At 43.3% G+C, this 16,554-nt stretch overlaps 1 protein-coding gene across 16 annotated transcripts in view; it reads right to left on the minus strand.

The window, feature by feature from the left end:
• grin1a (glutamate receptor, ionotropic, N-methyl D-aspartate 1a) overlaps positions 1 to 12,731 on the minus strand; it is a 29,064-nt gene extending 16,333 nt beyond the window's left edge. For 4 of the 16 annotated variants that reach the window (XM_048258337.1, XM_048258339.1, XM_048258334.1 and 1 more), the window contains exons 1-10: positions 11,948 to 12,730; positions 9,332 to 9,466; positions 8,576 to 8,752; positions 4,849 to 4,911; positions 3,912 to 4,009; positions 3,383 to 3,504; positions 1,983 to 2,157; positions 1,441 to 1,585; positions 1,089 to 1,175; positions 521 to 668 (exon numbers count right to left, since the gene is read on the minus strand). In XM_048258337.1, the coding sequence (XP_048114294.1) occupies positions 521 to 668; positions 1,089 to 1,175; positions 1,441 to 1,585; positions 1,983 to 2,157; positions 3,383 to 3,504; positions 3,912 to 4,009; positions 4,849 to 4,911; positions 8,576 to 8,752; positions 9,332 to 9,466; positions 11,948 to 12,196 (1,399 nt within the window). In that variant the 5' untranslated portion in view covers positions 12,197 to 12,730. Of the gene's footprint in view, positions 1 to 520; positions 669 to 1,088; positions 1,176 to 1,440; positions 1,586 to 1,982; positions 2,158 to 3,382; positions 3,505 to 3,911; positions 4,010 to 4,848; positions 4,912 to 8,575; positions 8,753 to 9,331; positions 9,467 to 11,947 lie in introns of all 16 variants that reach the window. The other 12 variants (XM_048258330.1, XM_048258328.1, XM_048258338.1 and 9 more) reach the window with 9 other exon arrangements.
• Positions 12,732 to 16,554: the final 3,823 nt, after the last annotated feature.

Genomic DNA, 16,554 nt, shown 5'->3' on the forward strand with positions numbered 1-16,554 from the left:
CACACCCACACACAACCAACACACACGCACACACACACACACACACACATTACATACCTATACAAACCTATGATCGATGGCAAACACAGCAAAGCAAATGAGTGAGTTTGCAGGAGAGCAAACAAGATATCACACACATTCACACCCCTCTCTCTCACACACACACACACACACACACACACACACACACACACACACACACACACACACACACACACACACACACACACACACAGACACACACACAAACACACACACACACACACTCACACAAGGTCAGAGCCCCACCTCCCCTGATGAAAAATCCCAGATGCACCCATGTACACACAACATGCGCACCACCACCACCATGGTCACATACACACACACACACACACACACACACACACACACACACACACACAGCACATGGCACACGCTGCTGCATGCATACATATATAAATACCTACTGCATATATATGTATGCATCTCCAGTTGGAATGGCGGGCGTAGTAAAAGCACAGTGATATCATAAACGTCCCTGTGATGTTACCTGGGATGGTCTCATTCGGCCCAGTGCAGATCACCTTTTTTATTAAGACTCCATTAGGTGTATACTCCTCATTGCATGTTCCTTCCAGACTTGTCGGTTTCACATACACAAAAGGCTCCTGGTGTATAGTCACTATCTACTCAGAAAGAGAGAGAGACAGACAGAGAGAGAGAGAGAGATGTGAGAGAACAAGGCAGTGAGATTGGCAGTACTTGTTTTGCACAGCGGCAGTTCGATGTCAGTTGACCTTTAGATATCCACTCTCTGCTGCATGTGCAATACATCATATGAGCCACTAACAGCAGTCCAAGTGTACAGCCATAGCTCTGTGAGAGATGCCCAGAAATACTGGTCTTTGCTTCTTGGAAGGTGTGACAGGAATGTATTATTATCATTATTAGTATCGTTGACACAGGATATCACAGCAATAATCAAAACCATCAAAAAGTGTCACCATCCCCAACAGCACTTAAATGTGCTAAACATAAGTAGCATAGCATTTGTGTAATCATGACTGAATGCTGGTAAGGTCCTGCAGTAAAAATATTCTAGCTACCTTTAGTCGAGTTGACATTTGAAAACCCCTTGGTGTGTCTGTCTGTCCTCCGGGCCATATGATCTTCCTCTGCTTGTTCAACACCACCTAAAGACCAAGAAGAACCATATTAGCCTACTTTAACCAAGGTTATTATGATTCGATCAACATCTCTTTTCTATGTCGCCAATGTTTTTAGTGTTAAGGACATTACTAAATGTCCTTTGTCTGGTCCACATGCTTTCAGAATGTAAAGCTGGAAGAGGGAAGCTGGAGGCTGGAAGAGACTGTGCAATAACAAATTAAGACGATCAATAATATTTTAGATAAATGTGGAGTAGGGCATATTGGCAAAACTTCTGGTGCTCCTTACCTGGGTCCCGTTGTAAATGCCGACTTGAATAAGTCTGCTCTTCTGGTAGTTGAGGATGCTGTAGTGAGCAAACTTCCTGTCACCATCATCATTAAATTCCACACGTCCCGTGAGGCCTTCTGGGTATTTTGATGACATCAGCACCCTGACAGAAAAGAATTACCCAATCTCTGTAAATGTGTGTGTATGTATGTGTGTGTCTGTGTGTGGGGAGGGGTTGTGAGGACATAACAGAGTGAGATTAATGAATGACCTTCACCTATCAGCCACAGACCTGATAGTAGGTTATAAATCACAAGTAACAAGAAGGCTACACACACAGAGACAGACAAACAAACAGTTGCTTCATTTTTTTACCGAAAACACAGAAACACATACACAAACACAAACAACATGTGTGACATACAGTAATGTACAGCTATGACCCGTGCTGTACAGGGTTTAAAAATAGTGCAACTCCATCACGGTTGACTTGTGATAGACAGGTTCATACAGTATGTGCTCCTAATAAGGCTGACATTTCTCCATGCTCGTGGCCTGACCTTTTGAAGAGCGGCCCGGTCTTCCAGATGTTGGTGTTGCCTACACAGCCCCGCGGGGGCTCTGTGATGTTCTCCTTCTCAAACAGCTCCTGGATGGACTGTGCTACCACAGCGACTGCGTCGTTGATGTGCGCCGACTCGTTCTTCCCGTTGATCAGCTGCAGGCCAATGAGACCTGCCATACGCCCACACCAGAAAACAAGCAAATTACCCACAATTCCCATGGGCTGACCTTCAGGCACCCCTTTGCAATGACATGGGGGGAAGTGGATAGAAAAAAACTCATAGGGTCTCTTGTATAACCATTACAGGACAAAGGGTTGACCTCCATTTTGTGATTTGGTGAGTCTTTTTATCGGTTGTTTTTCTAATTCATGGGGGATTGGAAAGACAACCAGATGAAAGCTCGCTAGACCATCAGACAAAGGTTTCGTTTGTAAGTGTTTTGTCCAGAATGGCTACCACAGACCCTTGAGGTTGGATTTCATCACAGGACCAGATATATCTGGAGGGTCGACACCTCAGTGCATCAGTGAAAGACCAGCACACATTTATCTATGAAATATATCCAAAGCGATATATACTTCATATTCAAATCCAACTTCAGCTGAGTTTTTTATTGCAAATGGCCCCAGTAGTGTCTCAATATATCAACACCTACACCATCAACACATTTTCATAAACATTTACAATAAAAATCTGCACAGTGAACGGTTAAATACCATTAGTGCTTAGACAAGGACGTGACGTGAGACTCGGAAACAAGGGTTTTTTGAGTGACGGTGCTTAAAGGAGAGACAGTGACCACAAAAAAGTGCAGACTTCACACAGACTAGTGTAGTATTCAAGGACAGAGAAAGGACAGTTATCGCTTACCACAGAACTTCAAAGTAGGGGACTGACAAAGACCCTTCATAAATTCATGAGAGCCAGTCTATTAATATTTCATACACACACAGTAATGTACTCAAAACTCAGACAGACAGATCTCCCCGTGCATATGTTTTGAATTGAAATAAAACATATGGGAGGTTATTTTATCCAGCAAGGATGCTGAGTCAAAGAACAGTTCTTTGAAAAACCTCACACACACACACAACACACTCCATCAGATACACTCAGCCAGAGCTTCTACAGTGTCTTCAACGGTGGCTCGTTTAAAACCTTTAAACATATCCAATGTTTAAACGTTTAAACGTTTAACACACACAACAGACACCCACTCACACCATATGGACGATTATGCTCCCTGGCATGATGTCTCTCTGTATGATGCTGACAATGAAGGGACATCAGAAAAAGGCCACCATTTGTTTTCTTTTTTTGTGCTTTTTTTCTCTCTCCGGGCTTATTTTTCTGATGTCGTTGTGGACTGTTTCAAGAGATAAGGCCATACGTACCGTCTGGTGCTTCGCTCAGTGCTTTACCGGACATCTCTCGCTCTCCCACCAGCCACACGTAGCCAGAACCGGTCATGTTCAGGAAGCGTGCAGCCTTGTATACTGAAGCAGCATCCTCTTCGCTGGAGGCAGACAGGCATGTATTTAAGAAGCAGAACAAGTTAGAAACCATGTGGGACTAGTTTGTGAATTTATGTCTCTATGAGAGCTACATATGTCCACTGATATATCCACTCATATGATATGTCCTCACAAGATCGACACATCAATGAATATGCTTTATAGTCCTCAATAGACAAGTGTGTATGGAGTGTGAAGCTATGTGTTTTATAGGAGTTGTCATCAAACGACGATGTGTGTCTGTGTGTGTTTGCGTGTGCATGCGCGTGTGTGTGTGGACCTCAGAAAGAGTGATCTGTTTCATTGATGTCAGGTAGGTGTGTATGAAAAGTGACCTGATTTATTGAGTCCTCATAAAACCACAGGGGCAGTGCAGTGTCTTATGGTCCACACTACACATGGTGCTCACCTGGCCGACAGGATGATAACACGTGCCTCCAGTTCTTTGGCCTCCAGCAGCAGAGCGGTTAAGTTAGTCTCCTGGCTGAATTGGAGGACTTTCTCTGCCTGTTTGGTGATTGGGGCACAGAATCAGTCAAGCAGGTCTACTTACCCACCACCTCTGAACCGAGACCTCTGAACCACTTTTGCTTGATTCGATTTTTTTTTTTTTTTTTGGTGTTGGAAAAAGGAGGGGAGAGAAAAAAGGGACAGAGTTCCAAGGGAATCGGTTCAACGGAAAACAAAAACAAAACAAAAAAACGGAAAAATGAGATAAAACAAAAGCCTTGGAGGGGGGAGAGAGAGAAAAAAATCTGCAATTTTATTTCTTGTTTGCATGCAAACTGAAGGTTGTCAAGGCTCCAGAGAAGGACGTGCAAGTTAGAGGCCAGGAATCAAAATAAGACCGATGCAATCGGAAAGGAAACCAGGTGAAAAGGGTGGTGAGAGAGGAGGAAGTGAGGGGACTGCATTTCCCCAAACTAAAAAAAAATCAGGAAGTGCTACAAAAAAACGGGGGAGGCGGTAGTATCTGGGAAAATACTGGATCCTAACACTACCGGATCTCCATAAGGCTTGCAAACTTTTTTGTTCTCTGGGTGAACTTGAGGACATGCATTCCTTCATTAAAGGAACAAAAAAATGATAATGATCAAAGCGGAGTGTAGCTTCCTTTTTTTCCCTTCATAATCGAAATCATAATCATCGCTCAAAACAAACCCATTCTTCATTGAAATCATAAGGGTTGGAAAAAAATGTCTCAACGAAAAAAAAAAAAAACGTGCTACCAAGATAAGGGCAGTGATAAGGGCAGTTGTGGGTTGGCCAGTGACTGGTTTGGGCTGGATTCTAGTTGCTACTTTTACAAAGTTGGTGGGCGGCGTGCATTGACCATGCAAATATACCTTTGGTCCTCGCTTGTTGTCATAGGACAGTTGGTCGAGGTTTTCATAGTTCCTTTTTTTATTCTGATGAGTAATGTGCACAGAGAAAATATGCAGACACAGAAGAGTATTATAAACAGTTGAAATGAAGAGCAGCAAAGCATCCAACAAAATCTCCCATTGTTCTGTGCCAAATTGGAATTCCTAACACTGGGGCTTGCAAAAGACATCAAAGACTGCCACAGGTTCACAGATACCCTTTGATATGATGCCAGGTCTGAGTTATGGTGTTGTTGCAGCTAAGTGGGTTCGTTATTGATCAAGTTAATTGCTTTTCGGGGAGTGGGGGGGTTGTCAGGCCTGCGATCTTTATGAAACTGACAATGTCTGCTGCAGAGTACTGTCCAGATAACGTGGACTGGAAGCGAAAAGTGTCCCAAGGTGAAAAGCTCTTGAGTAGTGCATTTATCATTCGTGATGACAGTAATAAAATATCAAAGGGAAATTGATTAAGGAGGCCTTGGTTCAACCACAGCTTTATCAATACGGTGCACGTTAAGGTCTGGATACGCAGAGATGAATCAACAAAGTAATGGCCTGTCACTAGTCGGCAGACCACCAAAAATGTCCGCATGTAGCTGTATGTGGGTGGGTGTGTGTGTGCCTGCATACTTGTGTGTGTATGTGTGTGTGGGTGTGTGTGTGTGTGTGTGTGTGTGTGGCTTTCCTACAGCACAGTCTCCATGACTAGGAGGAGACAGAGCACGAATGTGCCACCATCTTGTCCCATCCTGAGAACACTTTGACGTCATGGCCCCAGGGGGAATCTCAAAGGCCAAACAGTGACCATTTTGTGGATGGGATATATATCAAATCATCCGTTCTGCTCCCAGACACCTCCACCCGTGCCATAGCTTACTGTACACTTTTGTATGTGGCTCTATTTTCAGAAACAAATGCCATGTGGTAGCCTGACATGATACCTGCCAGGGGGGGGACAACATCGGACAATAGTCTTCGGACAATAGTCTTTTTTTTGTATGTGAACTAAAAATAGTCAGTTTCTGTTTCAGCAGATACTGCACTGTTTTTTTCCAAAATAGAATGGATATAACTAAACATTACCTATTGCCTTATAGTCATTGACTACTGCAATGAGAATATAATATATGCTGTTTTCTCTGAAATCAATATTAAATAGGATCTATTAATGTGGGATCTATTTTTGACTGCATTGATGGCTGGGTGGCTTTGCTTCTCTAATCCTGCTGATTAGAATAATTTAACAGAGCTGCACTTCATTTTCCTAGGTTTAGTTACGTATTCCAACAATTTCCTGAAGGTGCAAGTAGCTATTCAACTTGACATCTCATGTAAACACTGAAATCTATATTAAGGCCACGCACTGCAGCTAACCCATTGGCTGTCAGCCTGGATGAGAAATTTTTGGGCCTCCTTGACAATCTAAAGAGATGCAAAGAGTGCAGCTACCAGACAGCAATGAATAGTATTCAGTTAAGAGGGGGCTAAAGTCCCAGAGGAATGGAGAGCTTGCATATACACAGCTTAAACGGCCCTGAATAAATCATGTCGCAGAATTCCTCTGCGTCCACACAAAGCGCAGTTTATGCAGATTCCAACGCTGAATGTGACGTCCACAACCTGTACAAGAACAACAAGCAAAACGCAGGCTATCAAGCCAGAATGTCTATCAATGGGATCTGTTCTTCTCTTCAGCGCCACTGTTATGGCTCAAAGCCCCAGGGAACACATATGGTGTTTAAATGTCTGCCTTACTGTAATTTGCTTAAGATTAAAGCTAACCTACATATTACAGCAAAGTCAATATTAAATATACATAGTTTTCTTCAAAAAATGAACCCCTGAACCTACAATTATCTGTCTACTCTTCCTAAGCATCTAGTAGCAAGATATTTGTCCAAAACCCCTCGTTGTAGCATTATAAAAGGTCACTGTTTATATAAACACACACACAGTGTTTTCACCATTCCCTTACATAATACGTGAATCACCCATCTGATCTGGGGTTGCTCTTGCTGTCTATCAGTGTCAGGGTAGGTGGATAAGATCTGGGGGCAAACCTTCCTTGACTGACAGACCATGAGTCATATAAGCGAAATGGCACAATGCCTTACACAACATGGAGAGAGCACTCAGTCAAAAATTATTTAGGAAGCTCCTGTGTGAAGAACAAATACATACTGTAGTATAGAGTTGAAATAAGATATTTTTATATTCCTACTGCGTGTATCTCCCATCTATTTATAGCTGCCACGGTACACCGTATTCTGGCCATATACATACCCACTCAGCTCCAGAAATAGCATGGCTTATTTTTTATTCTCAGATCGCTGGGAAGTGAACACTGATATACTGCTCTGGAAAAATGAAGAGACCACTGTGCAATTTTTCTGATGTCATCCTATGGTTGCTGAGCGACATTTGAATGAGTTGACGGTCATATTCAAATTTGCAGTGGTCTCTTAATTTTAAATATGACCGTCAACTTATTCGAATGTCACTCAACAACCGTAGGATGACATAAAAAAAAATGTGCAGTGGTCTCTTCATTTTTTCAGAGCTGTATACCTCCTCTTCTTCCATGTACGATATGAAATGGGAAGATGCCCCAGAAACAAAAAGAAATGCACCAAAAATGTTTGCACTTTGCTTCCGAGCAGCATCCTGCATCTAGGCAGAGAGAGTACTGCTTTTCCGAAAGCAGCTCTTCATATTTCATGAGATGGCCCTTCATCTCTGCTTCACATCTCAACCAGGCCACGCTCCGTCTGAAAACATCCCCGGGGAGAGGCGCATCGACTGAATAAAACCCAACACGTCATCCTATTAATGACATAAATAACCATCAGAGTTGGGGTGGGGTGGGGGGCTGGTTGGCCCACTGTAATTAACGAAGGTCCCTGTCTTGATTAAACGTTTTCAAGCTTATCCTGAGGGAGCTAGGAGCTGACATGATGTCAGATAACCTCAAGTCATGACTGTTGGCTCAGCCCTGAGACAAAACATTGCTTCTGTACCACCACCACCACCACCACCACCCCTCCCTTAGCATGCTCACACACACACACACACACACACACACACACACACACACACACACACACACACACACACACACACACACACACACACACACATCCTTCTCATGAAAGCTACTCCACGTGAACAACAGCAGCTGTTTCATACAGAAATTAGCTGACTGCATAAGTTGCTGTTCAATAGCTCGCATTATATTTTGCTGTGAAGAATGGCATGACACAATATGCTGCCCATTAACAACTGTCCCTAAATGCCATATAAGATTGTTGTAAGAGAGACTGAGATGTTTTTGAAACTGTCGGGAGTCACTGATGGTTTGCAGAGCCCCAGGTTAAGTAACTCTTTCATTCTGCTCCCGTAGTGGAAAGACACAGGAGAATTTGACTATGGCAGAAAGCAATGTGAAATGGGTAAAAATGTACAGACTCTCCTCAGATTAGGACCACATTAAGACGCTGTTGATGCCTCTAGCAATAGAGGGTTAGCCAACAGTTACAAAAACGATGGGAGAGAGAACAAGAAGAAAGATGTGGCCACACAACAGAAAAGAAAATAACTACGTAACAGAGAAGACCTTTGAGATAGTTACGTTAATGCACACACGCACACACTGGCGTATACGCCCAAGCACGCGTATGTTCGGCCCGTGTTCACAGGTATATCTCACCTTGGTCTCACGCTCCTCGAGCAGCGTCTCGAGTCTCTTCTGGGCAGCTCGACCCTCATGGTCATCGCTGACGATCAGGATGATGTGATTCCAGTGGAACTCGCGCATCATGTCGAACCAAACGTGGGCTTGATGTGAATAGGGGGGGACAGTTCGCAAGAAGGACAGATGGATGCTCTGATGAGAGAAACAATGACAGAGAGAGAAAGACCGAGAGAAATAGTGCAAGACAGAGAGTGAGAGAAAGAGAGAGAAAGTGAGAGAGAGAGAGAGAATTTTCTGGTAACTTAATTCCGAAAGACAATAGAGAATAGCAAAGGGTACCAGAGAGACATGGACATTAGAATTCTCGCTAGAGAGCATTTCTATTTCACAGACAAAGATGTCCTTGAACAATATTATGCCTGAGAGGAATCTCTGCTTGAAACTCTCAAGCAGACTTTTTTTTAATTTGTCCATTCTTTTGTCCATTCTTCTTAATAAATTGCTTTAATTTGTCTCTGTCCTTCAGCTATCCACAGTTTCATTCTCCTCTTTTCTCCACAATTATAATTCTCACTGTCAGTCCAACCCAGCCTTCCCAGTGAGTAGCATTTTTATTCATTTCTTTGCCGCTTTTGCTAATTCCCATTTAATTCCTCACCCCTCTCCAGTTCTATCAAGTCTCATTTTTTTCTTGTCCTTAGTATCCCTTTTTCCCACTCCTCTCCTCCCCCTCCCCCGCTCTCCTCTCCTCCTTTCCATTTTGTGACTCACCTTGTCGGAGTAGATGGACATGCGGGTGGTTAGGCCCACCACGGGGATGCGGTAGAAGCCGGCCGTGTAGGAGACGGGTGTTGGGGTGAGGTGATCATTGGACTGTGGAGGATGACTCACCAGGATGGCGTACACCTGCGTACACCGGTCAGACAGACATAAACACCTTCCGACACGACCTCTGTTGAGCCACTGTGTCGGCATCACGCCAGGGCCACCTCGGGCCAGGACTGACGCAGACAAATGAGAACGCTTCAGCGGGAAACCACTCAATACCAGCCACCCGCCGAGCGTAGACCGACAGAAATGACAGCTTTTGACTGTTTGACTGTTTTTCTGTTTACAGGCTCTTAGTAAATAGTGGCAATCTGACCAATAAACAAGACCAAAAGCTATAAAGAACATAGCTGACAATTGCATTGGGTTTCTCCTAGACTGAGTTACAGATGTTAAAGATGAACCAATGGATCAACATTTAGGAAATGGGGGAATCTGGAGAAAGGCAATCTCAGTCATAGCACAAAGTTGAAAAACAAGAACAGAAAGGTTGTGTGGGGGTGGACTGCACTGGCATAGTGCAAAGCCATGATGGCATTGTAGGCAAGCTGGGCCGTATGGTTGGGCCTCAAACACAGTTCCTCATCCAGAGGGAGCTTACGGGCATCTACCATCTGCCATGAAGAAGCCATCCCAACACATACAGCCCAGCAAACCCCTCCGCTGAGCCAAGAGATAGCGCCCACACACACACACGACACACACACACACACACACACACACACACACACACACGCGCGCACACACACACACACACACACACACGCACACACAGACACACAGACACACACACACACACACACACACACACACACACACACACACGCACGCACACACACACACCACACACAGACACACACAATCTTGCGCCTCATCACCGGTCTCTCTGTCTTTCTCTCTGTCTCCCTCTATCTTTTCTCTCTCTCTCTCTCTCTCTAACACAGACACACACACACACACACACACACACACAGAACAGAAAATATAACTAAACCATGACTAACTACTACCATGCACCACGCAAAAACTGTGGTCTGCTGCACCAACAGCTTAAAGTAATAGGTGATGTGATGAATGAATGGGGGAAGAGAGAGAGGTGGGGAGAGAAAGAGAGATGGGGAGAGAGGGAGAGAAATGCTTCCCTCAGCTCTTTTAAATGAGATCACTGCTGTAAAGAACACTTAAAATACAGCACTTAATTTGATTTGGTGGAGGCAAGCTTTTAATGAAGGAATGCTTTGTCTGAACAGACTCTGCTCCCTACACATATGTGCACTCCTCATGGTTCTGTGGCTAAATAGACCTAGAGACAGTGACTCAGATAGATTTTTAAGACGGTGTTAGCAAAGCATCTGGTCAATTAAAATGTAGTATGCTGCTAAGCTCAGTGAAAAGTGTAGCTTACATCTTGACTCCAACGTCATTGTGTTACACAAGCTGTCACCAGACTTGCTGTGAGGAACAATATCACGTTGGAACTGCTGTCGCCTGCCTCGCATTTAAGATGTACCTCATCTTGTATTCCCCAACTCATTCCTACCTCTCACAAACCTACCACTGCAGATGCGGCCATGTTGGCCTCTTTTTTTTGCGTCGCAACATAGTATGGCACGGGCTGTGGAGGTAGCAACTGCGGCGTAAAGCTATGATTGCGAATGCGTCAATCACTTCACAGTTAGCTTGCTCCTCGCGCTCCATCGAGTCTACAGCTGCTCGGGAAGAAGTATAGCTGGGTGACATGTGGCAAGCCGCCTCAAGCGTCCTGCTCAGTATGGGACTATTACCACTGATTCCCTTCCTCTGAACTGTATCTTCATGGTCTTATTCTGTAGCCTACTACGTAACTGATGTATCAGTAATGATATAAGCATATTTGTGCAAATCTACTTGCAAAGCCCTATCAGTAGGCTATTTAACTGATCAGACCCATTCCTAATACATCCTTCAGGATTTTCCTTATATACTGTATAAATAACTATAATCTACTAATTTTCTTTAAGTAGGCTACAGTATAGCATTTCTGTCTATTTCAACGAGAGTATCTAATCTCCCAAAGATTATTATATTATATAGTTAATTCTAATGCGTATTTTCGCAGTCTTTGTCTTAACCACCCTTGTAATAAAATATAACACTGTTTAATGGCTTACCCCCTCTCACTGTCAGAGAGAGAGAGAGAGAGAGATTCGAAGATGTGTGCGTGTGTATTTGTTTTATTGGCGCTTCTGGAACGGCACGGACCTCAACTGCCCTTCACTAGTATTCAACACGACAACGCGTAATGAATCTCAAACCTCTCTGTCGTAGTTATTTCACTCCAAACTGGTCTTTTCTTCTCACAGCTAGATTATGCATGAGTGAGGACATTGTTCCAATGCTTTCAGGACGGTAACTAGGATACCACATTAGCCTATCACAAAAACTAATTGACTATTACTTTCCAGTGTCATCATCACTGTATGTATCGTCAAGTATGACGAGTTGATGTGTATAAGAACAGAGCAGTCTATAAAAAATATTGTGGGGTAAGCCGAAACCCAACACTAGTCACATTCTCACCTGGCTTGATATGAGATCCTCACAGACGGAAAGCGCCATTTGAATCGCATTGGGTTTGTGGGTGACAGAGATTGCAGTCAGTTTGAATTTGTCCCTGCCGTAGACCTGGTTAGCTTGCGTGACCGCATCCTTGAACACCTGCTCATACCGCTTCTGGCTGAGGACGGCCCCGATGTTCACAATCTTTGGTTCGCAGCCGCCCCGCACACAGGAGCACGAGAAGAAAACGGCTAGCAAAAACAGACGCATTGTGTGAGCGAGTAGCGCGCAGAGAGCACCCCGGTTGCTTCGCCCACTACTGTCGGTGGGTATATGAGAATAGCCTTTAGACGGCACGGTTTATCCTTAGTAAACCGCAATTGCAAGCCGTCCCCTATGCTCACACAAAGAACGAAGAAAAAGGAAATTAAAAAAGACACCAATAGAGTTTGTAAGAAATTAAGCTATTCCGTTTGCGATGGAATGTGCATGGTTCTAGACTTCAAACCACTGTCTCTCCATGCACAAGCTGGCTGCATCTTCGCTCCCTTTCAACATCCTGATAGACTCTGTCCTTTGTTTCATCCTGTATCCCTTCTTGTTGCTGAGGCAAGTTATATGCTATTTCAAATCAGTGTCTTCGCATGGAATGCGCCTCTGGCCGGCGGTGTATCGCCGGTTTCTCTGTCCGTTGGCAGCAGAGAGGTGATCACATTAACTGATTCGGCGCTCCGGGCTCAGCTGCTGTCCTTGGTGCTGACAGCTGTGCCCGCGCCAGAAAATGCGCGTACCCGTGTTCGAACCATCCCTCACCTCCTCCTGTTTTTATGCGTTGGCGTTCTGCTGGAATGCTCATTATATTCAGTAAATGAAGCATATCATTGAAAAAGGACGAGTGTCGTTTTATTCAGATGCGAGGCGATGAAGGTCCAATGCCTTCAGCATCAAGGACTGATTTGCCAATAAAGTGTAAAGAAATACATGAAAGTATACTCTCGTTCTATAAAATCATGAACATTTTAGACTGTAACTGGATAACACTTGATTGATTATATGATATGTCTTTATAGTGAATTACATCAACATAGCCCAATTCACAGATCAACCAAACATAGGCTATCTGCCACTGGTGATTGTGTGTGATTTACCCCCCACCCCCCACAGCATTCCCATAAAACCGCAGATGGACGGTAGGCTATCTGTTCCTTCCACTGGAATGCATACCCAGCCTTGGAAACTAGTATAAATCCGTAGTAGCTCTCTCTCTCTCTTCTCTTTTCTCTCTCTCTCTCTCTCTCTCTCTCTCTCTCTCTCTCTCTCTCTCTCTCTCTATGTGTGTGTGTGTGTGTGTGTGTGTGTGTGAGAGAGAGAGAGAGAGAGAGAGAGAGAGAGACAGACAGAGAAATATTTTCCTTTATTTATATTCATGAGCAAAACGTAGAGTAAATTGTTTGAATACCAGTGGAACAGTGTATAGACCTCTGACTACATGGTCTACATCTTTACACACGCGTGCGCATGCACGAGCAAAGGCTAAACACCTCCAACCCGCTGTAGCTGTCATTGGTGGGAGGCGTCTCCACATCCTCAAGGCAGATCAATTATGCAACCACGTCATTCATATTTAAAACTTCTCAATCATGCACAAACTTGCAAGTCCTTACTCCAGTGAATGTCTTCTCTCTAGACTGACAAAATCAATTATATAGAGCAAAAGAAGAGAGCGGAAACGCTTGAATAATTTCGCAGCGTTTCCTTTTTAAGCATTTGCTCACGCCTTGTTGAACATTCTCAGAGAAAACTGAGTTTTTATATATTTAGATGTTGACAGTATCTATGTGAAAATATCCATGGAAAATAATTTTGAGTTGACTGATGACTCAGGTGAGAGTCAAAGTTTAACATATAAATAAAAAATCAGTAGCGGTGGCAAAAAAGCAGTGGTTACCAAGGAAACAAGCATCTCTGCCGTGAGCGTGAAGTTGCTGAGAAATCTGAATCTGTGGCTATCGGCGACAGGGAATATTAATAAGATAATCTGACATTCCTGTTGACGTGTGAAATGCCTCCGTTAAAGGCAGCGCATATCAGCTGCCAAAATAAACACACATAAGGTGATAGAACAACCACAGCTCTGAGTGACAGCGCCAGAGTGTGGGTTATGCCACCCACTCAACCCCCTCAAACACACACACAGGCGCGCGCGCTAAAACGCTCATCCTCCCACACAAAATTGCACTTTATATTAGAAGAACCTTTGAATCCTATGGATTTAATCTCACCCTGCGCAAACACACACGCACATGCGATATACTCGCATTATACACGTGTAGGCTAATCAATACCTGATGAATATTTCATTTAGCGGGAAATAAACCTCCTGCCACCGACTCATGGGCGCGCGATTATGTGAATGTCAGGACCGCATTGAAATCGAAATGAAAGAGGATTTGGAAATTTAGGTCACAATAGATCTACAGCCTGTTAAATTATAAATAACCCCCACATGAAATAAGCCATATATATATGGTTTACTAAAGCTACTGTATGTGATCTCATACATTATATGACAAATTTGACTATTTTATGGAAAATATTAATGTTGATACCAGTAACATGTTTCAAAAAAGTTGGCATGGGGGTAACACAATGCTGGAAAAGTTGTGTAATGATAAAGAAAACAAAAGGAAGAATGTTTCATTACTAATTAGGGTAACTGGCAGCATCCCAGAGAGGCTAAGAGGTTTAAGAGGTTTCTTAGAAGTAAAGATGTAGGGGTATGCATCACTCTGTGTAAACCTGTGTGCACAAATGAAACAATGTCATTTTAATGCTTCTTAACATGAAATTGTGAAATATCATCATCTACAGGATGTAATATAATTAAAACACTCAGAGAACCCAGAGAAATCTTTGCAAACAAGGGATAGAGCTGAAAAACAATATTGTGGTCTTTTGGACCTCAGATGGCACTGCATCAAAACCATTTGTAAAAGGAGAGAAGTGCCGCACACTCCCGAGTTACACATATAAGTCTTTAATGTGACAACGTTTCGGTCTGTGGCCTGTGGCCGAAACGTTGTCACATTAAAGATTTATATGTGTAACTCGGGAGTGTGCGGCACTTCTGTCCTTTTGCAAGTGTTTTACTGGTTGCCAGCACCTCCTTTTCTGGTGTGCGTTTTGCACCTCCACTCATCAACTGCATCAAAACCAGACATGTTTCTGTAAAGAAAATCATTGTATGGGCTCAGGAAAACCTCTGATAACCATTGTCTATTAGCACAGTTTGATATTCAAGAAATGCTAGTGTAAACTTGCATGCAACCAACAGCCAAAATTGTATTTAGACATAAAACAAAAATACCACCATCTTATCTGGGCCTGAGCTTCTATAAAATGGACTGAGGTAACATGGAAAAAGGTCCTGTGGTTAGACCAATCAAAATTTGCAATTTTTTTGGAAATCATGGACTCATCTGGGCTAAAAAGAGGGCCTATCCAAGTATCCAACCTATCGAACTTGTTTTAGTGGTCAGTTCGAAGCCCAACATCTATGACTGTGTGGAGGTGCATTAGTGCCTACAGCATGGGCATCTTGCACATCTGGCAAGGTACAATCAATTCTGAATGATGTATACAGGTTTTGAGCAACATATACTGCCATCCAGGCAATGTTTCTTTTCCCAGGGAAGACCTTGAACATTTCAGGAAAACAATGCCAAAATGCATTTTGCACATATTTAAACAATATTTCTCCAGAGTCCAGGTGCCTGTCTGCATTCCAGACCTGTCAAATTAGGTGCATCATTAAATGAAAAACATGATTAAGAATACCTAATACTATTGAGCAACTGAAATCCTATACCAGGCAGGAATTTAATTCTCAAAACTCTAGCAACTGGTCTTCGCAGTTCCAAAACATTTACAGAATTGTGTTAAATGAAGAGGTGAAGCAGCACAGTGGACATTCCCTGTCCCAACTTTTTTTAAAAACATGCTGCTGGCATGAAATTCAAAATGATCATATATTTTCCATAAAATAGTCAAAATATGTTGTCTATGTCCTTTTTTCTGCTAACTATGGGTTTATAAGACTTGTACTGTATATAATCACATTCTGTTTTTATTTGCATTTTACACAACGTCCCAACTTTTTCTGATTTGGGGTTGTACGAGTCAATGTTTATCCAGTAGGCCACCACACTTAAAGTGTAGCGGTAAAGACCAAAGGGAATATCAGTGATTGTTATGGCTGTGATTTTAAACGCAATGTTACATTTCCACAACCCCCAAACTGCCACACAGAGACCATTCAAACCGAGCTATCTCCTGCATTTGAGCTGAGTCTGGGTCAGGGTCATTGCTGAGCCGAGGCGGGCTCTCTCACTGCTCATATAAATTGTTGTGACTAAGTGGACAGAAGACCAAAGGGCTGGGAATATCAGTGATTGTTATGGCTGTGAAAACCGAGCTATCTCCTGCATTTGAGCTGAGTCTGGGTCAGGGTCATTGCTGAGCCGAGGCGGGCTCTCTCACTGCTCATATAAATTGTTGTGACTAAGTGGACAGAGCCCTGCCTGTTGTGCGAGCCACACAAAGGGCTGGCTGCACATAAAGGCTCTCAC

The sequence above is a fragment of the Alosa alosa genome, chromosome 12, assembly GCF_017589495.1.
Source record: "Alosa alosa isolate M-15738 ecotype Scorff River chromosome 12, AALO_Geno_1.1, whole genome shotgun sequence".
NCBI classification, from domain to species: Eukaryota; Metazoa; Chordata; class Actinopteri; order Clupeiformes; family Clupeidae; genus Alosa; species Alosa alosa.